Genomic DNA, 25,370 nt, shown 5'->3' on the forward strand with positions numbered 1-25,370 from the left:
CAGATGTGGTCTATTAAGAGATGCTTGTCTCGGAGATTCTTGTAGGTTTAGATATTGGTGGTAGCAACAGGCAGTTACTCATTGTGTTTGTGAATGCAGTTACTTGTGGGTCCTGGTCGTGTGGTATGTTTATGTTGAAATTTCCTGTTAGTAGTAGGTGGTCTTTATTCATGTGTGCATCAGTAATCATGTTTCCTAGTTTTTCACTAAAGTGATAAATGTTTGACTGTGGTACTCTGTAGATGTTTATAACTGTGAGGGGTTTTTGCAGGTCTTTTGATTTAAATTTGGCTATGATATATTCTCCATGTTCGTCCCTTGTGCAAGATTTATTGATACTTTCAAGTTGATTTGAGTAGTATATATCTGTTCCTCCCCCTTGCTGGTCTGTTCTACAGTTGTGTATGGCCATGTAGCCAGGAATGATATAGAAATCTGTAATATCAGGCTTAAGCCAGGTTTCTGTGAGTGTGATGATTGATATATTGGAATGAAGGGAACTGAGTAATGCTGTGAGGTCATCATAATGTTTGCTCAAGGATCTGACATTGTAGTTAAAGATGGTTATGTTATTGTTTGCACTGAGTAATGTCTTTGCTTGGTCTGCTGTGTAGTAATTACAGTTACTGGTTGATTCATGTAATTCATTATGTAAAAAGTTTACATCAGGATCTATGTCTGTAATCATAGGATGAGAGTAATTTTACAAACTAGATTTTCTGAGTAAAATGATATAAGATTTATATTGAATCTACAACTAGACTTATGACTAAGACTCCGTGATTAATCTAAAACTTGTAAAAAATTTGAAAGAAAAAGGGATTATTACAGAATAGATAATTCAGTTATACACTTAAGCATCTAATAGCACCTTAATTATTTTAACAAGTGAGTTTATGAACTACAGTAGATATTTACAGCTAAAATAAAGGAGCTAATGGATATAATAATAAAAGAATGTATTAAAAGCAAAAATCAGTAGCACCTGAGGTAGTCAATAGCACTTGGAGTTTTTAATAAATGTGACTATATGGACAAGATGAGAAAAAAAAAATAAATGAGCTTGGGAATATAATGGCAAAATAGTGAACTTATTACACTTTAGCCCCTGAGAAAAGCACTTTGATTATTTTAACAATTGTGAATATATGAACTAAGGTAGTTATATAAAGCTAGAATAAAGGAGAAAATATATAAGGGACTAAATTAAGTAATGGTAAACAAAGTTAAATGGACAGATGGAGTAAGATCAGATTTGTAATGTATAATAAGTTGAGCAATTAATTGCATTATAAAAAGTAGAGAAATATGAGGTAGCTGGTACTAGCTAGCAAAAGATAGTTTTGGGACTCACACAATAATGTAATTGGAATATACACTAATTGCACACAGTATAAAAGGGACTAAAAAAAGTAGTGGTAAACAGAATTAAATGGACAGGTAGCAACCATGAATAACATTAATTTGGAGTAAGATTTGACTTGCAACACAAAATTATGAGCAATTAGTAGCAACTAAAAAGTAAAATGTATTTGAGGTAACTGGTATTAGCTAGTAAAAGAAAAAAAAATAATAATTCACAATAATGTAATAGTAACGTACACTATATGCACCACACGTATATATGTGTTAAGGACACTTATCTAATCTGTTACAGAAATGTCAGCTTTTCTAAGGAAGGTAGAGAAATCATGTTCATTTGAGATGGTGTATTGTTGTCCTGTTGAAGTTTTTCTAACTAGTATTTTCCCATCTCGAGTGAAACACTGATGTATTTTGTTTTCCTTTTTAAGTTTTCTCAACCTGAACAGAAGGTTTTGACGTTTTCTCGTTAGACACTCGTTGAGGAACACTCCATTTTTCATTGTAATCGCTGATTTAATTAAGTCCTTTCTATGGAAAATTTTTATAGGGGTTACCTGTATGCACCTCAACATTACATTCATACAAGTAATCGCATTGGGAGACAACAACCATATTGTTTACCGTAGTCACCCTGTGTAGACATGTGAGAAAACTTAGCCACCCCTGGTCACTGCAGGTGGTTCCTTCGACCTCACAAGCTTACCCATATCTATCCGAGACCAGTATGACGAGTAGCACCCGCAAGTACGGCGCTACTGATTAATTGTGGACTGTATAGATTATATTAGTTTAACTGAATGAAGGGGGGGGGGTAGGTTACACATGGATATATCCATCAAGGAAAAACACTTCTATATAATACCACCACTTACCAGATATTCTCTGGTGGTCACTTGATGTAGCTGGATCACCCACAACCTATCCAATTACAACATACCTAACTGGCCAGTATCAGTTTGTTATAACTAGAAGGGTTACTTAACTGTGGGTGATTGATGCTCCTTATTTCCTCCATTCACCATCTCATTTCGATGTCCTGCTACACCGACACAGTTCTTATTCCAGCAGGACGAGGTATCCATTGGTTTGTCCCGGTTTAGAAGTCATGACTCCATAAAAACTTCACTATCCTCAGGACAGGAACCACGAGGTCTACACGTGTTCACTCGGAGCAAGGCGACTTATTTCACTTCACGCATTCTCTTAACTTAGTGTTATTGTCACTGATTACATTACAATTCACAAGACGATTTAATGTCTCATAATTATTATGCACATTAGAGGTCACTCCATTAAGATCTGAGACCGATGAGTGATGATTAAATCACGGGTATTTTCCCCTGGACACACTCCATGGCGTCGCACCAGTCGCCACCAGTCCTACCATTATTCACTAATTTTACCACTTTATTACGGTGGTCCCATAAATCACGTTCCCTCACTCTTCACCAGGAACAGTTACGACACTTCCTATTATGAAGTGAGGCCGCCGTGAACGGCAATTTCCTGGTCCCATGTTTTCCCAGCCTCTTAACTCCATTCCAAACACTCCCGCTCCCTGATTCCCCGTCTCGACCTCACCCTCCGCACATCCGCGCAGGGAACCCAGTTGGTTCTATTCCATTTTCAAATACATTTTTGACCCATATCGACACATTAAACACCTATTCGGCACTATAGCTTCGGAAGATTAAAATATTTTCCACACTTTCTTTTATCATATGAATGAAGTCTGATCATAATACTGTGTTTACTACCTTGTTTTCCTAGCAAACATGTTTCTTTGATTTCATTGTTTTGCATGATAACTTTTACGTGGTCCTGTATTATCCTAATAGCAGTTTCTTTGCACTGTTCTTGGGTTATTTCACTAGGAATGCATGGACTGTTTATTATTACTGCATCAGACAGCTTATCTTGTTCAGTTTTGTCGTCTTGGAAATCAAGGTATTCATTCAGTGGAGTGTGCATGTTCTGATTCCAGTCCTTGGTTGCTTCTTCAACCTTCATATTTAGAGTTGTTATTTGGTCAGTGTGACTGGCTATAGCTGTTTTCAGAATGCAACAGGCATCTTCTTTCCAGATCCACACCCAGTTGCTGTTAGGGAAGCTGGTGGTGGAACAGGTCTTGGTTATATTGTTTACTTAGTTAGGCAGTGTTAACCATGATGTACTGTGTTGACTTGTCTAGCTCTTAGATTTTTTCAGAGGCATGAAGAGGTTATAGGAGATCCAAGCTGTAGTGCTAAGGTCAAAAATTTTGGCAGGTGGTGTATTTAAAGCCACAAAAAATTGTGTGTACTAGTATGTTGAACATGTAGTCATCACCTGCATACTAGTATGTTGAACACATAGTCATCACCTGAATACATGTACTAGTATGTTGAACACATAGTCATCACCTGAATACATGTACTAATATGTTGAACACATAGTCATCACCTGAATACTAGTATGTTGAACACATAGTCATCACCTGCATACTAGTATGTTGAACATGTAGTCATCACCTGCATACTAGTATGTTGAACACATACTCATCACCTGCATACTAGTATGTTGAACACATAGTCATCACCTGAATACATGTACTAGTATGTTGAACACGTAGTCATCACCTGAATACTAGTATGTTGAACACATAGTCATCACCTGAATACTAGTATGTTGAACACATAGTCATTACCTGCATACTAGTATGTTGAACATGTAGTCATCACCTTCTTACTAGTATGTTGAACTTGTAGTTGTCACCTGCATACTAGTATGTGGAACATGTAGTCATCACCTTCGTACTAGTATGTTGAACATGTAGTCATCACCTGTATACTAGTATGCTGGACACACAGTCCATACCTTAGTAAAGTGGTCGCTCGGTTATTGGCCATTCCGCTTATCGGCCAACTTGGTTATCAGGCAGTTTTTCGGCTTCCGGTTATCAGCTGTTATTTCGCTTATCGGCCATATGGGACGCATCAACCCACTGCCGCCAGCTGCTCATGCGTCAGTCTGGCTGTGTCTCTGAGTGAGGAAGTTTCTGCTCATTCATCCAAACATTTTGCTGTAATCCATTGTTTTTGGTGGTTATTTATTAAGTGCAACTGCAAAATAAGTAACCATGGCCTCAAAGAAAGTACCTAGTAAAGTTCCTTTGGCAAAGAAAGTGAGAAACATGATGGAATTTAAGAAAGAAATTGTAGCAAAGTACATGAGTGGTGGTGGGAGAGGGTGGTAGTGATAATGGTAGAGGGTGGTAGTGATGGTGGTAGAGGGTGGTAATGGTTGTGATGGTGGTAGTAGGTGGTAGTGGTTGTGATGATGGTAGAGGGTGGTAGTGGTTGTGATGGTGGTAGTGATGGTGGTAGTGGTTGTGATGGTGGTAGAGGGTGATAGTGATGGTGGTAGAGGGTACAGCTGTAAGACCTTCATCTGGAACAGTAATAGACCACAGCTGAGGAAATTGCTTCAGAGGAGGAAGAAGAGAGAGGTGAGACTGTACATTCTTCAGTGATTAAGGACATGTGTACAAAGTGGAGTGAGTTGCAGGGGTACAGTGACTCTCAAGCCTCTCTCCTCCTCCCTATCTTCCATAAGCCAAGAAGAGTTTTCAATATAGGTATGTAATGCTGATTTAATTGTTCATGTATTTATTTTATTTAGTTCTCATCTTTTGTGTATGTAAAACTATAATTAATCTTTAAAAAAATTATTTTTTGGTGAATATTTTTGGGTGCGTGGAATGGATTAATTGTATTTACATTAATTCTTATGGGAAATATTAATTTGGTTTTTGGCCATTTCGGTTTTAGGCCGAGTGTCTGGAACGGATTATGACCGATAACTGAGGGTCCACTGTACAATGGAACCTCTGTCCTCGAACAGCTCCCTACTCGAACAATTCGGTATTCAAATGCTTTGTCTGTTTAAAAAAATCGCTTGGTAGTCGACTGTTTGCTTGGCACTCAACCAAACAAATATAACCTGCCAGAACTTTGCTGTAAACTGTTTTGTGTTTCTTTGCATTTTTTGATGTTTTTTATATTATTTGTATAAATAAGTCACCATGGGGCCTAAGAAGATTAGTGATAACAGCCAACAAAAAAGATATTTGGTTGGGAAAAATTCGTTCGGTACTAAAACAGATCGGCACTCAAACAGCCTTCTGGAATGAATTAAGTTCAAGTACCAAGGTTCCACCATACTAGTATGCTGGACACAGTTAAAGGATTAATATTAAACCCTTCCAAAATATCAGTTAGAAGAGCCAAGTTCACATTGTAAAGTAGCTCTAGCACATTTTTTATACATGTTGAGTCCCTAGGTTCAGTCCTATGATATATTTTTCTTGGCTACAGAGTGTTAATGCCAATGAGAAAAGTTTGTATGTTTTTAGTGGAAGAATTGTAAAATCACATGTTTAGATGATTTTATTTTAATTGGCACTATAACAGAAAGGTCACTAATGTTCTATAAGTTCTTATTATGAATCTCTTAAAACTGTACAATAAATTGTTTTCCTAATTTCATGATTTAGGAAGCATGTGATGAAGTTTCAAGTTCAAATGGTGTGTGTGGATCAAGCAGGAAAAAGTTTCGACCAGATTCAACACCGGTATGTTATTATTTCTTGTTTTGTTTAGCAAGTAAATGTGAATGAACAGGAATTATTGCAGTGCAACATAAGAGGTGATGCAGATATTAGGTCCAAGTACTTTGCTGTACTTCAACTAATGTTAATGATTACGTCTTACGTTGTGATAAGTAATTGTGATGCAGTATATAATATCTCAAAACAAGTTCCTAGTTTCTCCTGTATACTAGAATTAGTTCTAGTAAATGCATATAATAGATTCAGAATAAAAAGACTCATTTAACAGATACAGTGGTCCCTTGAGTCATGATATTAATCCATTCAAGAAGACCTATCATACTTCAAAACTGTTGTAACTCAAACCCCAAGATACATGATGTTATTCTCATTTGTTCCATGACTCCAGAGTACCCAACCTGCCCTTGGATACTTTTTGTTGTTTAAACACACCTTTGTAATAAATACCGACAAGTTGGTTTAGAAAGACAGGTAAGCAAACACTATGACATATTTATTAGAAAACGTTTTGGTCCTGGGACCTTGATCACTTCTAACATACAGAGGTAGAAAGACATTATATATATAGGTGGAGAGTGAGGTGAGAGTGACGCATGGTGACCTGAAGAATGTCGTGTTGGGATGAGGATGGGTAGACGATGAAATCATATGACTCCTGTGTTGTCGGGATGGTGGTGCTTAAGTATCATGTATGCTAATGTTTTTGAAATTTTGTGGTTTCCAGTGTTACGTTCTATATTGTCGGTGACGGCGATTAGTGAGGCTTCTAGGCACCATCGGCATCTGAGGTCTGGTTCGGTGAGAACGAGTTGTGCCTCATTCCAGCTCATCAGATGCCCCGTGGAGTCTCTGTGGAGGACACAGGCGTACCTTACATTGTCTCTGTTAGAGGCATTTTGATGCTCATTTAGGCGGACTACAAGATCTCGGCCTGTCTCGCCTAAATATTTCTTGGGACAGAATCCACAGGGGATAGTGTAGACGCCTGCTGTAGAAGTTAGAGGTGTGGGGCTGCGTTTCGTAGTGAGGTATTTGATAGATGATGTGTTTATGGTGGAAACGTTGATGTTACTCATAGCAAGTGCCCGGCGAGTATTCGTGGCAATATCACCACATGGGAGCACTATGAACTGCTTAGGGGGCTGTTCCATGGGCGGTTTGTTGAGGATAGCTTGTGCCTTGAGTCTGCAATCTTGGATGAAGAAAGATGGGAACTGAAGACATGTAAAGGCTTGTGTTATGTAAATACATTCTTCTTCAAGAAAACGAGGGCTGGAGATGCGAAGAGCTCTCAAGAAGAAGCCAATGAGGACTCCTCTTTTAGTGCGGGTGTCTTGGTGTGAATAAAAGTGTATAAGATCGTCCTTGATGGTAGGTTTTCTATACACTTTGAAGAGAAGTTTGTCACTGTCGGGAGATCTGCACAGGAGTATATCGAGGAAAGGAAGTTTGCCATCGTTTTCGAGTTCAAGTGTAAACTTTATTGATGGTTCGGCTGCATTGATCTTGTTGAGAAGGGCTTGGATATTGAGACGTCTCGGATAGAAAACCAATGTATCATCAACATATCTTAGACAGGTAACGGTGTTGGGAATGAGGTTGCTGAATTTCTCTGTCTCTAGGTTTTCCATGAAGAGGTTGGCAAACACAGCACTGAGCGGGCTGCCCATTGCCATCCCAAAGCACTGTTTGTAACACTTGTCCTGATACTTGAAGAAGTTGAAATTAACACAAAGATCCACTAGACTGATGAAATCTAGAAGAGGTAAAGGGAGGTCGTGGTTTTCAGTGAGCCTCTGTCTCAGAATGTTGATCGCAGCCTCAGTAGGAACGTTGGTAAAGAGGGCTGTGACATTGAAGGAAGCCATGCTTTTGTTTTTAACATTCAGGTTGGAAATTTGGGAGACAAGGTCACCTGAGTGTTTGAGGTGGGCTTGACTGATGGTGCCCAGAAGCGCTGAAAGGTATTTGGCAAGATGGCCGGCTAGTCTGTGTGGTGCGCTCCCTATGCCTGAAGTGATAGGCTGTAGTGGGATGCCAGGCTTGTGTGTCTTAGGAAAGCCATACAGGCGTGCTGGTTTCGGTTGACCTGGTAAAAGTTTAAGTAGTTTTTTGCCTTGTTCTGATTTTCGTAAGATGCTACGAGCCTTTTGAAGAAAAGTCTGGGTACTTTGAAGTAGCACTGATTCTGATACAGGCTGGTATGTGTTGGCATCATTGAGAAGATTTAAAACTTTATTGTTGTAGTCGACAGTGTCAAGTAACACCACACCTCCTCCTTTGTCAGCAGTTGTAATGACGATTTCATCATTGTTATTACAACTTCTACAGCAGGCGTCTACACTATCCCCTGTGGATTCTGTCCCAAGAAATATGTAGGCGAGACAGACAGATTTTGCAGTCCGCCTGAATGAGCATCGAAATGCCTCTAACAGAGATGATGTAAGGTACGCCTGTGTCCTCCACAGAGACTCCACGGTGCATTTGATGAACTGGAATGAGCCACAACTCGTTCTCACCGAACCAGACCTCAGATGCCGATGGTGCCTAGAAGCCTCACTAATCGCCGTTACCGGCACTATAGAACATAACACTGGAAACCACAAAATTTCAAAAACATTAGCATACGTGATACTTAAGCACCACCATCCCAACAACACAGGAGTCACATGATTTCGTTGTCTACCTGTCCTCATCTCAACATGACATTCTTCAGGTCACCATGCGTCACTCACACCTCACTCTCCGCCTATATATATAATGTCTTTCTACCTCTGTATGTTGGAAGTGATCAAGGTGCCAGGACCGAAACGTTTTCTAATAAATATGTCATAGTGTTTGCTTACATGTCTTTCTAAACCAAACACACTGATGTTTACTGAGTGGTAAATTCACTGGTGTTTTCTGAGTGGTAAACACACTGGTGTTTTGTACAGTCACATATGTGTAGTGTAAACTGGGTGTAAATAGTAGTCACAACATTTACCTGTCATCTTCACTGTTTATGAGATGGAACCAGCAATCCTGTCAGTGTAAAGCATTAAACTGGTTTCTGTTTCACACTCATATTGTAGGATGGTAATACCTGCCTAATTGGCTGCTATCTGCCCAACCTGCTATCTATTTTAAAAATAATTGTTATACAACTGCTAAGTCATATTGTAGCTTACAATTTTTCTAAAGTTTGTTTTCTAACTCATACTTGGTACCATATATAACTTTCATAAATAATTAATTCATTGGGTGTTCTACTCAATGAATTAATTATTTATGTAAGCTGTAACAGAGATGTACTCTACAGAAGTGTTTGAGAGCATCACCTGCTGAGATGCGAATATCAAGCGCGAGTGAAAGTGAAGCCTCAGTGAAAACTGAACCAGTGGAGGATGCATGTATAATCAGCAGTAGAGAAGACAGGCTAGGCCAGGTGAGCTTCTCTGTACTAACATATTTTGTTAGTTTTTATTTTTTAACTTAGTAACCCCTGAAAATTTGAGACTGTTGTTGCACATTTCACTAAAATGGTGCCTAAGTAGGCAGGCATGAGTTAATATTTATTTATGGGCTATGGGTTTATATTTTATCTCAGCTCATTTCAGTGTTAGACCCTGTGTAAAAGGAGCAGGGCAGCATGGGTGTTTTGCTCCTCATCTTCACACTGTATAAAGTTTGCTACATCTTCTGGAATAGCCAAACAACAAAATTTCTCGCAATAAAATACTGTATATAATGACCTACAATATAAAAACTGTCATACAAACTGGGTGAGTAGGAGGGCAGGTTGATGGGCGAGTGTAAGTCAGAGGAGCTGTCAAGCTCCACCAGTATCTACACTAAATTTAAGATCATAGTCTGTGAGTTTGTCCTTGCTTCTACAGATATCATACACTGTTTCTTTACACCATATTCCTCACACACCCATGCCACTGAGATGCTAGACTCAACCTTCTTTATTAACTCAAGATTTTCCTTAACACTGGGAACCACATGTTTTCTCTTGGTGCCTTCACTTGCTCTAGAAGCCATTGTTAATTACACTTTATATGTTAGTTAAGTCACAAAAAATGCTCTAAATCTAGGGAAAATCAAAGGCTGAGTGACAAGTGTATGTGTGAGTTAGCACCAACAATAAACTGATGTGGGTGACCTACAGCTCAGGAAATAATGAAGAACAAACAGGTCCTGGACATGGCCGCTCTGGCCTGTACCAGACAAGCATTAAGAGTTAGCGAACTTAGCCCAGTACTTCAGAAGACAACTGGACGCTATCGCTGTGGATGAAGTGTGGAATTACAGAGCATTTGTCTGTCGAATTTTTTGTCTGAAATTACCAAAATCCATTGAGAGATTTTACACTACCAGACCACCAATTAACATGATATACTCTAACCTCTCCTCGCTTAACAATGGAGTTCCACTCCTAAGACCACATTGGTAAATGAATTCATCGCTAAGCAAGGAGCATACTACGTATAATGGTAGTGGGTTTGTGTCAACCATCTTTGATATTGTTTTAAGGTCACTTTTGCATCATTTATAACATTTCTGGTATATTTTTAAATGTTTATACAGTAGTGTACTGTATATTGTAATAAACAGAATATAGGAAATCAGCTTTAATATACATTATTTTGGTATACATACTGGTCAGAGAGCCCTTCATAAGTCTGAGTCGTCGGTAAATGAGTATGTTGCTAAATGAGGAGAGGCTGCACTTTGTAAAAAAGATATTTACAGCTTGTCACAATTTTTGTTGAAGTTTAGCTTAAATCGATACATTAACTATATTTTGAACCTTAAGTGTATTAGATGAAAATGTAACTAATATATATTTTCTTTATTACCTCAGGTAAGTATCAAGGATGAGCTTATGTACAAGGAAGAAGTATTTGTTGCTGAATTTGCAGAAAAAGATACGAATAAAGAAGACAGTTTTACTGATCTCGACAGTGATCAAATACCAGAGCCATCACCAGTATTATTGGATGACAGGACAAATGTAGCACCAGAGAATATCAAGGAATCTTCAGTTGTTTCCAGATCACGCTCACAGAAATCATCACGATTAATAAAACCCAAAATAATGGGTGGTTTACAAGCACAGACTTGTGAAGGACTCTTGACAAATCAAGAATGTGTCAGTGATGTTGTACAAGAGGCACATGTTACACAGTAAGTAATTTTTCATATATAAAGTTACCTGTTAACATTGCATAAACTAGACTTGCTTTTGTTCTTGTGCAGTCCAAGAAAAGTGTTACCCCATCCCATAACCCCAATTCCTATAAATCCCAACCCAGGCAAAAAAAAAAAAAAAAGGTAAAGGAAACAGCATAAGTATGTAATGTGCAGAGATCTTACAATAATTTATACCTATAGTTGAACTATCTGAAAAATTCCAAGTACTATAGTACAGCACTCAAAAGATGTAGAGAAAGTGTTCCTCAACACCCTTAAGGAATGTTTCTTGATTCAGGTGAAGGGTTCATGATCTGTGGAATTGGAGCTACCCTCCTTTTAGTTTAATAAAATCTGATTACTCCCCATTTCCCCAGGCACTGCATGGCTCCTGTGGATTTAGTATTTCTTCATGACAATAATAACAGTGTGAGCTAGCTCTGAATCCAGTCAAACACTATAAGCTGAATCACTTGGTGAAACTTGGTGGGTGATTTCTGTAGAGATTTGTGACTTACAGATTTCAGTGTTGAGAGCACCATGGAAACAGATTATGGGGAGCTAGATGGTTGGATGTTTTTTTTGTTATATCGCAGAAACCAGTGGACCGATTTTAATGAAATTTGTATAAGTTCTGATATGTTAGGTTATGTGCATTGTAAAAATATTAAATGCTTAAATCATCTAAGTTTGATTTTAATTTGTTGTATTTATATAAAAATTATTACCTAAGGAAAAGCATAAAAGATATGTTTTGTAGGTTTAAATCATATAGGTCTCTAATTTTTCACCTTTATAGCCCATTTTTTTTTTTAACACATTGGCTGTTTCCCAGCAAGGCAAGTTGACCTGAAAAAGAAGAATCACTTCATCATCATTCACTCCATCACTGTCTGGCCAGAGGCATACCTACACCACAATTAAAAACTACAGCATATCTCCACCCCTCCTTCAGAGCGCAGGCACTGTACTACTCACCTCCAGGACTCGAGTCCGGCTTGCCGGTTTCCCTGAATCTCTTCATAAATGTTACTTTGCTCATACTTCAGCAGCATATCAAGTCATAAAAAACCATCTGCCTCCACTCACGCCTGTCTAACATGCTCACACACTCTTGCTAGAAGTTCAAACCCCTCACATGCAAAACCTTTACCCCCTCCCTCCAACTTTTCCTAGGATGACCCCTATATTCCTCCTTCCTTCCTCTCCAGATTTATGCATTCTCCAAGTCATTCTGTCTCTTTCCATCCCCTCTAAATGTCTGAACCACCTCAACAACCCCTCCTTAGCCCTCTGGAGAAACCTCCACATCTAATCTCCAGGCTACAAATTCTCTGCATAATTCACACCACACATTGCCCTCAGACACAACATCTCCACTGCCTCCAGCTTTCTCCTTGTGGCAACATTCACCACCTATGCTTCACACCCACATGAGAGTATTGGTACCTCTATACTCGTACATTCCCATCGTTGGGATTTGCTATACTTATTGCATTCTTTATCTCCACAAACTCCTCAGTGTACCACTCACCTTTTTCCCCTCATCATATCTGTGATTCACCTTGTCTTTCATAGACCTATCCTCTGACATGTCCACTTCTAGATAGTTGAATATATTCACTTCCTCCGTACTCTCTCTCTACAATCTGATATCAAATCTTTCATTACCTAAATTTTTTGTTATCCTCATCACTTTGCTCTTTCCTGTGTTCACTTTTAATTTCCTTCTTTTCCATACCCTTCTAAACTCTTCCATCAACCTCTGCAACTTCTCTTCAGAATCTTCCAAAAGCACAGTGTCATCTATTGACAACTTCCACTTTATTTTAGATTCTTTATCTATTAATTATAGTGATGCTAATTTTTTTTTAAATTGGCAAATTGGAGCCTATAAAGCCAACAAAAAATTTTAAGTTTCCTCTAAGCAGCATCAAAAAGTTTGACCTGAAGCTGGTATAATAAGGCATTCTTGAGTAATAACTCCAAAGCAAAATATTTTTTTTATTTAAATTAGAAAATTAAAACCAACATTGTACAAAATCAGTTGAAACCTTTCCTAAAACAAAACTTTTCAGTGTTTGAAAGTTTGAAGCCATTCCAGTGAGGTATTCATTAGTTATTGTACAGAAACCAGTGTTCTAATTTTTAAATGAAAATCGGCAAATTGTGGCTTACATATCTCAATCACAGTGCAAACCTATCTTTGAATAAATAAGACTAGTGGTAAAAGTCTGTTGAAACTGATCAGAAGAGCCGATCTCCAGTTATCACACGCAAACCATTAGCTCCTGCTTTTGTAATTGTTAATAAATTAGCAAATTGGAACCTACACAGTCTAAAACTGCATCAGCATTTCAAACTTCAAGCTTTTCTGAAGAGGCATTTTTAATTATACAATATTTTCACGGATGAAACTACCATATAACAAGTTTAAAAATAAAATTAGCAAATTGGAACTTTAACATGAGTGTTAAAAGTTTGAAACAAATCAAAAGAGACCGTCTCAAGTTATTGCACAGAAACTAATAATGACATATTGGTTTGTAAAATTAATAGAAAGGCACCTGCACATCCCAATAACAATATGCATTTTCCTTTAGTAATGGCACATCAGTGTTGAAAATTTGAAGCCAATAGGACGAGGCATTCTAGGGTTTTGGCTTGAAACCTTGTTGGTGAAACTAAAAAGCAATTCAGAGAATCACTGAGTATCTTTGTAAGATAATCATAATTTTGATGAGCATTTTATATTTTTTTCATTAATTGATATGAGAGTTTGTAAACTAAAAAAATGTAATTACAGTCATCCTTATGAATTTGCTTTCTTTCATATTCTTGGGTTTTGATATCAAACATTTTTATTGATGGGCAGCCAGCGAATATACATCTTATTGTATATGTATGGTTTACAATACCAACAAGATAAAGAATTAGACACGTGCAACATATGGGTATCTTTATCGTAGACGTTTTGCCATCCATTGGCTGTATCAGTACAAACTCAAGGACATAATTAGATGATAGTAAAAATATATACAAAAGATGAGGTAATCAATCCCTCAGCCTTGAAGTTGGTGAAGAACACCATAGTCTTGAGAAGTCTGAAGTAAAGGCATGGAGATTGGTGCTTATATACTGGTGTCATGTGAGGGACATGTAGCAGATGAAGACATTGTCACTACTAGCCCATACCCAAGGTATGGGCTAGTAGTAGTAGTAGAGATGGTTGTGGAGATGTCCTTTGAACCAAGATTACCTCATCTTTTGTATATACAGTGGAACCTTGGCTTACGAGTGCCTCACCATATGAGTTTTTCAGGATACGAGCAGTCGCTCAGTCGATTTTTTTGTTTCTGGATACGAGCCAAAATTCAGGATGTGAGCTTCCCTCTCAAGGAAAGTTCCTTGATGCTGGTGAGGGGCTTTTGATCTAGGGAATTGTATCTGTGCTCCAGTTCCCTAAATTAGGCCTGAATACATTCCATCCCCCCCCACAGGCGCTGTATAATCCTATGGGTTTAGCTCTTCCCCATTATAATAATAATATATTATGTATAATAATATAATAATTATAATAATACTATAATAATAAGTGAGCTTCAGAATGCTACTATGAGATGGCAGAGTGAGTACCACAAAAACGCTCAGAGCAGGAGCGGGAATACCCGCCACCACTTGTCACATAATGACATACATATTTTATTCATTCTAGAGTATATATCAGGTTTCTATGTTAATTATATTGTTTATTATGTCACATTAGATGAATTGTGATAGATAAATAAGCCATATTGATATTAGCATTATATTGAAGTGTATTTTGTCCTGCCTCCTGAGAGCAGGAATTCTGCTAGAATGGATTAATGGCATTTCAATTAATTTAAATGAGGGAAATTGACTCAGCATATGAGCAGACTGGGATACAAACAAAGTCACGGAACAGATTAAACTCTTAAGCCAAGGTTCCACTGTATTTCTACTGTCTTCTAATTCTTTCTTTCTTTCAACACACTGGTCATATCCCACAGAGGTGGGGTGGCCCAAAAGGAAAAACAAAAGTTTCTCCTTTCACATTTAGTAATATATACAGGAGAAGGGGTTACTAGCCCCTTGCTCCCAGCATTTTTGCCGCCTCTTACGACACGCATGGCTTATGGAGGAAGAATTCTGTTCCACTTCCCCATGGAGTGTCTTCTAATTATGTCTTTGAATTTATATTGATAAACCCACTGGTTGATGAAACATCTACAACAAAGATACCCAGATGTTGCATGTGTCTAGTTCTTTATCTTGTCGGTACTGTATAATATGCATATACAACCTGTCAGACACTGCAGCATCATGGAATCTTGGTTGAAAGGACATCTCCACAACCTTCTACTGTCATCTCTACTACTACTACTAGCCCGTCCCTCAGGTATGACCCACTTCCACTGACAGTATCTTCATCTGCTACATGTCCCTCACTTAACACCAGTATATAAGTGCCAGTCTTCATACCTTTACTTCAGACTTCTCAAGACTGCGGTACTCTTCACCAACTCCAAGGCTGAGAGGCTGATTATCTCAGGATATGGGGTCATCCTCGAAAAGGTTGGAGGGAGAGGGTAAAAGAGGTTTTGTGGGCAAGGGGCTTGGACTTTCAGCAAGCGGGCGAAAAATAATACTGTACATTGATCTACGTTTGGAGAGTTTGCAATAAGAATGTAGATCTACGTGTGGACAATTGAGAGGTTAAAGGAGGGGTTTGGGATATTGGCAGTTTGGAGGGACTTCTAAGCTATCGTATCCGAGTGCCTCTGCAAAGACAGTGATGATATGTGAGTTGGTGAAAGTGTCAAATGATGATGAAAATTTTTTCTTTTTGGGTTTTTCTTTCTCTTTGGGTAACCCTGCCTTGGTGGGAAACGACCGACATGTTAAAAAAAAAAATTCTACGGTCCTAGGTAGTAGCACAAACCCAGGGAAGTACAGTGGACCCTCAACCAACGGCATTAATCCGTTCCAGAGGGCTTGCCATTGATCAAGTTAATTTTCCCCATAAGAAATAATGGAAATAGAATTAATCCGTTCCTTACACCCCAAAGTCTGAATTTTTTTTTTTTTTACATGAAATATACATTGCCTTATATGGAAAGGAACAGGACATGCAAAATAAACAATAATTAAATGCTACTTACCTTTATTGTGGAGTTGTTGATGAGTGATGTGCCAGCAGCAGGGAAAATTCAGAATTGTCTATTGCTTGGAAGGAGAATCCCCTTCCAGAAGGACTTCATTTCCATCGTAATTCTCACCCTTTTTAACACAGGCTTGGCACTAGAAACTTTCTTGGGACCCATGGTGGCTTATTTAGCAGTTACAAGCACTAGAAATAGTGGAATTATCCAAAATATATGGGAGGCACGCGTGGAAACCGACTGCAGCAGCTTGTTTACAAGCTCTTGGAGTGGCTGGGCCCGCTCAGTCCGCGCTCCGGGCACATCGACACGTTCCGGACAAACATTGTTGGTTAAGTTTTTCGCCGTTGGTTAAGGCATTTTTTTCTACAGCAAAAAGCACCGTTAGATGAAATTGCCATTACTTAATGCTGCCGTTAGTTGAGGGTCGACTGTACTTCCGTCCTGCCAAGTGAGTGTAAAATGGAAGCCTGTAATTGTTTTACATGATGGTAGAATTGCTGGTGTCTTTTTTCTGTTTCATAAACATACAAGATTTCAGGTACGTCTTGCTACTTCTGCTTAAACTTAGGTCACACTACACATGCATGTATAAGCACATATGTACATGTATATATACATGCCCCTCTGGGTTTTCTTCCATTTTCATACTAGTTCTTGTTTATTTCCTCTTATCTCCATGGGGAAGTGGAACAGAATTCTTCCTCTGTAAGCCATGCATGTTATAAGAGGCGACTGACATGCCGGGAGCAAAGGGCTAGTAACCCCTTCTCCTGTATACATTACTAGAGTTAAAAAGGGAAACTTTTGTTTTTCTTTTTGGGCCACCCTGCCTCAGTGGGACATGGCCAGTTTGTTGAAAGAAGGTTTATACTGTCTTCTAATTATGTCCTTGAATTTGTATTGATAAAGCACTTTGGAGGGATATGTTGTGTATCTTTATACATATATGCTTCTAAACTGTTGTATTCTGGGCACCTCTGCAAAAACAGTGATTATGTGTGAGTGAGGTGAAAGTGTTGAATGATGATGAAAGCATTTTCTTTTTTGGGATTTTCTTTCTTCTTGGGTCACCCTGCCTTGGTGGGAAACGGCCGACTTGTTGAAACCAAAAAAAAAAAAAAAGGCACTGGTTGGCAAAACATCTACAATAAAGATTCTGATTCTTCATAGATCTTATTGTCCAGCTTTTTATGGCTCAGTGGCTTTCCCATATCCATATTCTTTATTTATTATTCTAGTAATTTTTTCATACGAGTGTCAGTGTTAGAGAGGTATATATTATTTTTATTATTATCACACTGGCCGATTCCCACCAAGGCAGGGTGGCCCGAAAAAGAAAAACTTTCACCATCATTCACTCCATCACTGTCTTGCCAGAAGGGTGCTTTACACTACAGTTTTTAAACTGCAACATTAACACCCCTCCTTCAGAGTGCAGGCACTGTACTTCCCATCTCCAGGACTCAAGTCCGGCCTGCCGGTTTCCCTGAACCCCTTCATAAATGTTACTTTGCTCACACTCCAACAGCACGTCAAGTATTAAAAACCATTTGTCTCCATTCACTCCTATCAAACACTCTCACGCATGCCTGCTGGAAGTCCAAGCCCCTCGCACACAAAACCTCCTTTACCCCCTCCCTCCAACCTTTCCTAGGCCGACCCCTACCCCGCCTTCCTTCCACTACAGACTGATACACTCTTGAAGTTATTCTGTTTCGTTCCATTCTCTCCACATGTCCGAACCACCTCAACAACCCTTCCTCAGCCCTCTGGACAACAGTTTTGGTAATCCCGCACCTCCTCCTAACTTCCAAACTACGAATTCTCTGCATTATATTCACACCACACATTGCTCTCAGACATGACATCTCCACTGCCTCCAGCCTTCTCCTCACTGCAACATTCATCACCCATGCTTCACACCCATATAAGAGCGTTGGTAAAACTATACTCTTATACATTCCCCTCTTTGCCTCCAAGGACAAAGTTCTTTGTCTCCACAGACTCCTAAGAGGTATATATTACTAAGATATGTTTTCCTACACACAAAATAAATTCAGATTTAACCCTTAAACCATCCAAACATAGATCTATGTTCACTTGTGTGGCGCTCTGAATATTTTGAAAAATAAATAAATCGTTTTCTTCTTTTAAAATGAAGAGCACATTTTTCTACATGTTATAGGATTAAAAAAATTTTTTAGGGTCAGTACTTACCAAGATATAAGACCATGAAGTTGGCTCTGGATGCTCACCTGACGGCAACATCGACTCCTGCCGCTTGCAGAAATGTTGCCGATATACCTATTTTTCTCGCTTTTATTTTAATTTATATATTTTTTATGTTCTGATAATTACAATTTATAATAGTTCTTGTAATTTCATAGCCAATCTTTGTTCTGCCACTAATATTAGGTACTGAAATAGTGCTCAAATAGTCACAATCACATTGACAGGTGAACATTTACACCTGCTTGGGTTATTTACTATTATCTAGAAATATATACAAAGTATTTATAGGTCCCAGCAATGTTTTAGATACCCTGGCATATACAGTGGACCCCCGGTTAACGAACTTTTTTCACTCCAGAAGTATGTTCAGGTGCCAGTACTGACCGAATTTGTTCCCATAAGAAATATTGTGAAGTAGATTAGTCCATTTCAGACCCCCAAACATACACTTACAAACGCACTTACATAAATACACTTACATAATTGGTTGCATTCGGAGGTGATCGTTATGCGGGGGTCCACTGTACATTGAAGCATGTTGTTATGAAAGGCATCCCTGTACTGTTGACAGGCCAGTGACATTTGATAAATGCTCATTGCTCCAGCTAACCCTCGCTGTATTTGTTATCACTGTTACACACAAACATGTCTTGTCTCTCTGTCTATCCATCTGTCTGTCTATCTACCTGTCTATCTGTCTGTCTGTCTATCTATCTGCCTGTCTGTCTCTGCTTATCTGTCTTTCTGTCTGCCTGGAGTATACATATATGAAACTCTCCTTAAAGAATGGTGTTATGGCAGCTGTTATCAGCTCAGTGACATTTGATAAATGGGCACTCCGGGGAACCCTGGCTTTATTTGTTTTCACTAATACACACAAACATGTTTGTCCATCTGTCTGTCTATCCTTGCCTGGAATTTTTGGGTTATCCTAGGTAATTTACACTATGTATAATAACTGTACTTATGTGTACATGTGAGACAGAGATACAGATAGACAGAGATATAGATAGACAGAGATACAGATAGACAGAGATATAGACAGAGATATAGACAGAGATATAGACAGAGAGAAAGCCAGAGACAGCCAAAGCAAGCCAGCCAGCTGGCCAGCTTGCTGAATACATGAGAACATAAGAAAGAAGGAACACTACAGCAGGCCTACTGGCCCATGCAAGGCAGGTCCATGTCACCCCCCCCCCCTGGCTTAGACCAATGACCCACCTAGTCAGGTCACATCCATTGAAGGAAGGGGCATGACATCAGACCTAGTAGCACAAGCTAGTCAGGTCCAGCTCACACCCACCCACACTCACTCATGTATTTATCTAACCTATTTTTACTTTCCTCTTAAAATGGGAGTGATAATGCAACATGGCATCAGTGAATTCCTGGTGTTTGCCATGCTGTTTGCTCTAGCTGGCGCTCAATTGAGCTGGTGCTCCCACAAGGTACTAAGTGCTCCCAGATTTTTTTAATACTGCGCACACTAAGTGCACAGACCCATTCTTTCATGTCTAGGCGACTCAAGCTTATTGTGCCAAATTTGAAGGAATGAAAAATAAAACGTTGATCTACATTCGGAGCGCTACACGTACAAACGTAGATCTGTGTTTGGACAGTTTCAGGGTTAAAATAAAATTTTTATGCGGATCTCAAGGGACCTCTAGGAATGTAACCCCTAATAAATTTGTATGGATGACTGTATAGAGTATGAAAAGAGTTACAGATTTAACATTTCACATCTTTGTATTATAAAAATATCTTAATGATTTTTTTGAACTGTAAATTTACTAGACAATATACAGTGGAACCTCGGTACTCAAACAGCTCCCTACTCAAACAAAGCTCAGCGCTCGACCAAACAAACACGACCTGCCAGAACTGTGCTGTAAACTGTTTCGTGTTTCTTTGCAGTTTTTGGTGTTTTTTTATATTATTTGTATAAATAAGTCACCATGGGGCCTACAAAGATTAGTGATAACAGCCAACCAAGAAGAAAATTGGTTGGGAAGAATTTTTTCGACACTCGAACGGATCGCACTCGAACAGCTTTCTGGAATGAATTAAGTTCGAGTACCGAGGTTCCACTGTAATAGTGATTAATTTACTGTTAAATAATATTGAATCCTGGAGATAGAATGTACAGTGCCTGCACTCTGAAGGAGGGGAGGGGATGTCAAGCACACTTCTTGCAAGACAGTGATTGAAAGAATGACAGTGGAAGTATTTTCTTCTTTGGTGGGTCACCTTACCTCGGTGGGAGATAGCTGATGTGTTAAAAATACTGAACCTTATTTTTTTTTTTAAATAAGAGTACATTTTAATAGTCAAAGAAGATTGCCCATGTGTGATACTTTGTCTTTGTTGCAGACATTCTGACTGTTCATGGCAAGTGTTAGAAGATATGCTGCCTACGATGTTTTCCCACAAGTTGGTTACCTATTATTACATACCTGATAATAATCTACCAGGCTTAAATTTAGAGGTAGACAGCACTGTTTCAAGCAAAGAAGGTGTCAGACTGTGGATCCAGGAATTCAGTGAACGTACACAAACAAATTGGAAGTATCAAGCATGTATTATGGGATCCACATATTCCTTTACATGTAAAATGCTGTATGTATGTCTTGGAACCTCAAAATCTAAAAAAGAGAAAGGAAAAGGAGATCGTACTTGCAGTGCATTTATTCACATTAAATTATATGACACAGATGTTCTGAGGGAAGTGAATCATATATCAGCTGGCTTTTTCTCTAGAATCAGTTTATCGTATGTTCATAATCACTCAGTGATGTTTAAGGAAGTATTGCAATATAAAAGTGTCAAAAAAGAAATAGTGGAAATGTTTCATAAGTACTTCTCTGAAGGCCATTCTCCCACAAGTTCACATCATTTTCATGAAGCTAGATTATGGTTAAGAGTATCTGCAGCTGAATTGTTGACTGATGAAACTATTAACCCAAAGATACAAACTATACAATACATGAGTGACCAGTGGGAAAAATGTAACTCTGTTATTGTTAAAAAGAGTAAATTTAATGAAAAAAGTGAAGACTTTTTTAATGCTGTATGTGAAAAAGTTGATGAACTGAGTCATAAAATAAATGTTCAGTATTTTTTAGTTAAAGTTCCACTTTCTGTAGCTCTAGTGACTCCCATGATGAAGCGAGTTCACAATATCCCAGAAGCTTCACTAATTGTGTTCGTCAACACTGTCAATAACTGTGGCCAAGACAAGTGCAGTATTACATATTTTGTGTGTGCCTCTGTAGCAGGAGTGTTACCCCTTGGTGTAGTTATTGTGAGTAACCCAACTTGTAATGCTTTTAAAGTTGCCTTCAGAAACTTAGTCACAACTGTTGGTGAAAGTGCCTTTGGTGGAAGAGGAGCTCCAATGGTAATAATTAGTGATGGATTTGAACCTCAAAGGGATGCATTAATATATATTTTTCCATTCAGTCATGTATTATTGTGTGTGACACATCTTGTTCGCTCTGTGTGGCGATGGCTCACAGAAGATTCAAATAGCATAAGAGAGGATCACCGTGTAACTTTAATGAGTCTTGTCAAAAATGTTTTATATGCACCATCACCTGATGCTAGCAAGTTGTCTTACAAAGCACTGCTAGAAAATAGTATTTCAAAGGAATATAAAGTGTTTCATACATACTTAGCAACATTATGGCATAGGAGAAGTGAAGTTGGTTTGGTGTACAAACTGCCACTTAATAACAAGGATTTCATAGAATTATCTAGAAGAATATTTATCGATGCTATTCTAACACGATGCCAGGCATTCAACTTTCTTCCATTGATGGATTATGCTTGTATAGCTGTGGAGGAATGCTTTCAGAGCAGAATATGTGAGTTTATTGAAAATACTGCTTCTCGCTTCACCTTTCTAAAGTGCATGGAAGAAAGCATCTCACCAGAGACTAAAACTGTGAAATCTTCCTATAAGGTGCAAAACATACATGATAAAGAAACATGGTTCACTGTGGATTGTGAAGCATCAGTATGTTCCTGTGTATCTGGATGTATGGGGGGATTGTGTGAACACCAGCGAGCTGTGTGTAAATTACAAAATGTACAGCTTCCTTCACCACCAGAAATAGATGCTGCGGGTAAGTTACAGTTGGCAGAAATAGCTTTTGGAGAAGCTGGTTACCAAGGTTTCAACAAAATTGAATATGATTTCACCATTAAGGCTCTAAAAAAGAATCTGACGAGATTAGAAACTATTGCTAGTCAAAATATTACCAATTCTTTCATTGGGAAAATAAAACAGCTAAATCAAACACTGGACAAAATCACTTCACTCAATGAATTAGGAACATTTTGTGAAATGGCAGCTAACACCCAAAGTCAAATGGCAATACGTGTAAATATATTGCAACCTCAAAATAATCTCTTGCAACCGCATGCAAACATTGTGCATCCACAGACAAATATAATGCACTCACAAGCTAGCATGGTACAACAACAAACTAATTTTGTTCAGCCACAGTCTAATATTGTACAACCACATACGAGTCGTACACAAGCCAGTATTGTTCAGTCACAGACTAATATTGTGCCATCACAAACAGGTGTTGTTCAACCTCACTCTAACACAGTTCATCCACAGGCAAATATTGTGCAGCCACAAACTAGTATTGTGCAACCACAGGCAAGTGTAGGAGTAAATCCAGTCCAGTTTCTGGTTGTTCAGTCCATTAATAAGTGAAGTGAAAATGCAAAATTTATGAGTATAAGAAAAGATGTGTAAACAAAGTCTCATTGTGTATAATTTGCATGTGGAAGCCTTTGTACCATGTAATGAATCTCCTTACAATTTTTTTTTCATTCTTCTGTATTCTACTACTGTTATTGAAAGTTTATATGATGTAATAACAGTTGAAAGTGTAAATAAAATTGCTTTAAATACCCAAATATTCTACCAATTTAAAAGGCTGATGGATGGTTCTGTGATTTTATGAATGGTAAAAAAGTAATTGTACTTATTTTAATGATAAAATGATCTTATAATTAGCTAGATAGTTTTCAGATTTATACACATTTTCAGTAAAAAAATATATACTTAATGAATTAAAAAGTATTTTCTAATCTCCATTAAGTAGTATTGTAAGAGAATTCATCTTGTTTTCTAAGGCCATGCCCGTTGAAAGTTTAGAATAAATAATTTAAGAGTGTGTTTATATTATGTAAGAAATTTATGTTGATTCTTTACACGGTATAATCAGAATTACTCTCGTTGTCAATGGTTATTCTCTGTTCTTGTTGAAAAGAACAGTTTTCTGTGAAAATGTTAAGCACACATTTTAATTATGTCTATGCTGCAAGTTCACCTTAAATTTTCTTGTTTGGTATGTAAAATCACTTAATTTTTGTTTCTATGCTACTGTCCACTGCACTGTGTTAGGAATAATCAACATTCCTAAATACCAGCACATCCTCCTGAGCAAATGTTGGTATTTGACCTGTGACTGGTTCTGTAGCTTTACCACTCAGTCAGTCCAACCTTGGGCCAAGCTTCCTTGATGAGTGCTTGTTCAACCAGTCAGTTGCTGTTAGCAGCCTTGTAGATTTGGCAGTGGGGGAGGTAGCGAGCTAACTTTTTCTTAGGCTTTGTTTCTGATATCTTCTGGTAGCAGGTTGACGTTTTGAGTCCACTGATATCAACACAGTGTTCTCTTACTGTGCCTATAGTGCCACTGCCTTTAACTGGATATATTTTTCCCTCCAGTAAGTTATGATACTGTGTAGATTTAGGACCAGGCCCTCCAGTATCTTCCAGGTATATATTATCAAGTACATATCTCTTCATGTCAGAGAGTACATTTCAAGTACAGTGGACCCCCGGTTAACGATATTTTTTCACTCCAGAAGTATGTTCAGGTACCAGTACTGACCGAATTTGTTCCCATAAGAAATATTGTGAAGTAGATTAGTCCATTTCAGACCCCCAAACATACACGTACAAACGCACTTACATAAATACACTTACATAATTGGTCGCATTCGGAGGTAATCGTTATGCGGGGGTCCACTGTACTTTGAAGCATTCCCAAAACTTTAAATGTTTTATTGACTATGTGGGACTAAGTGATCTCTACATTTTCTAGGTCTGATATATCTACTTCCTTGAACAGAGCTGTGAACACACAACAGTGGTCATGAGAGTACAATTGATTTGAATAGTACCATTGTTGATATTATTTGTTTTGTTTTGAAAGTTCTCACTTTTTTTTTATTGCCTTTGCTGCATTTTCTTGTATTCTTTAAATGATATATCATCTGACATTATTACTCCCAAGTCTTTCACCTATTTCTCATGTTTTATGAGATGGTTGGCCTACATTCTGTATTCTGTGCTCTATTTCAGTTCTTCATTCTTCCTGTAGTTCAGCAACTAAAATTTACCACCATTGAACTTCATGTTATTTTATTTGCTCATTGGGAAACTTTGTTAATATCTAATTAGAATTACTTTGTAGCTTCTACTGATGCCACTTTTATACTTATTTTTTATCATTCGCAAAAGATGATATAAAACTGTGGCTAGTGTTTTTATCTATTTCTGCAGTGCGGATAAGAAACAGTAGAGATACTAAGACTGAGTCCTAGGGTACTGACTAGTTAGCAGGATATGAAATGTGGAGGTGTGAAATACAATGCCTACACTCTGAAGGAGGGGGAGAGATGTGGTGGTTTGGAGAGACATCTGAGCTGCAATGTCACTGCAGTTCCAACACAACAGTGATTGAATGAATGACAGTGTCAGTGTTTTCTTCTTT

The 25,370-nt window shown here is 38.2% G+C and overlaps 1 protein-coding gene across 1 annotated transcript; it reads left to right on the forward strand.

Annotated features, from left to right (window-relative positions):
* Window positions 1-4,654: 4,654 nt before the first annotated feature.
* On the forward strand, window positions 4,655-23,649 carry LOC128700388 (uncharacterized). Its single transcript, XM_070089418.1, has 6 exons — window positions 4,655-4,981; window positions 5,175-5,267; window positions 5,900-5,977; window positions 9,276-9,401; window positions 10,824-11,146; window positions 20,944-23,649. The coding sequence occupies exons 4-6, from the start codon at window positions 9,303-9,305 to the stop codon at window positions 23,297-23,299; spliced, it is 2,778 nt and encodes a 925-aa protein (XP_069945519.1). The 5' UTR covers window positions 4,655-4,981; window positions 5,175-5,267; window positions 5,900-5,977; window positions 9,276-9,302; the 3' UTR covers window positions 23,300-23,649.
* The last annotated feature ends 1,721 nt before the right edge of the window (window positions 23,650-25,370 follow it).

The sequence above is a fragment of the Cherax quadricarinatus genome, chromosome 2 (genome assembly GCF_038502225.1).
Source record: "Cherax quadricarinatus isolate ZL_2023a chromosome 2, ASM3850222v1, whole genome shotgun sequence".
In the NCBI taxonomy this organism is placed as follows: domain Eukaryota; kingdom Metazoa; phylum Arthropoda; class Malacostraca; order Decapoda; family Parastacidae; genus Cherax; species Cherax quadricarinatus.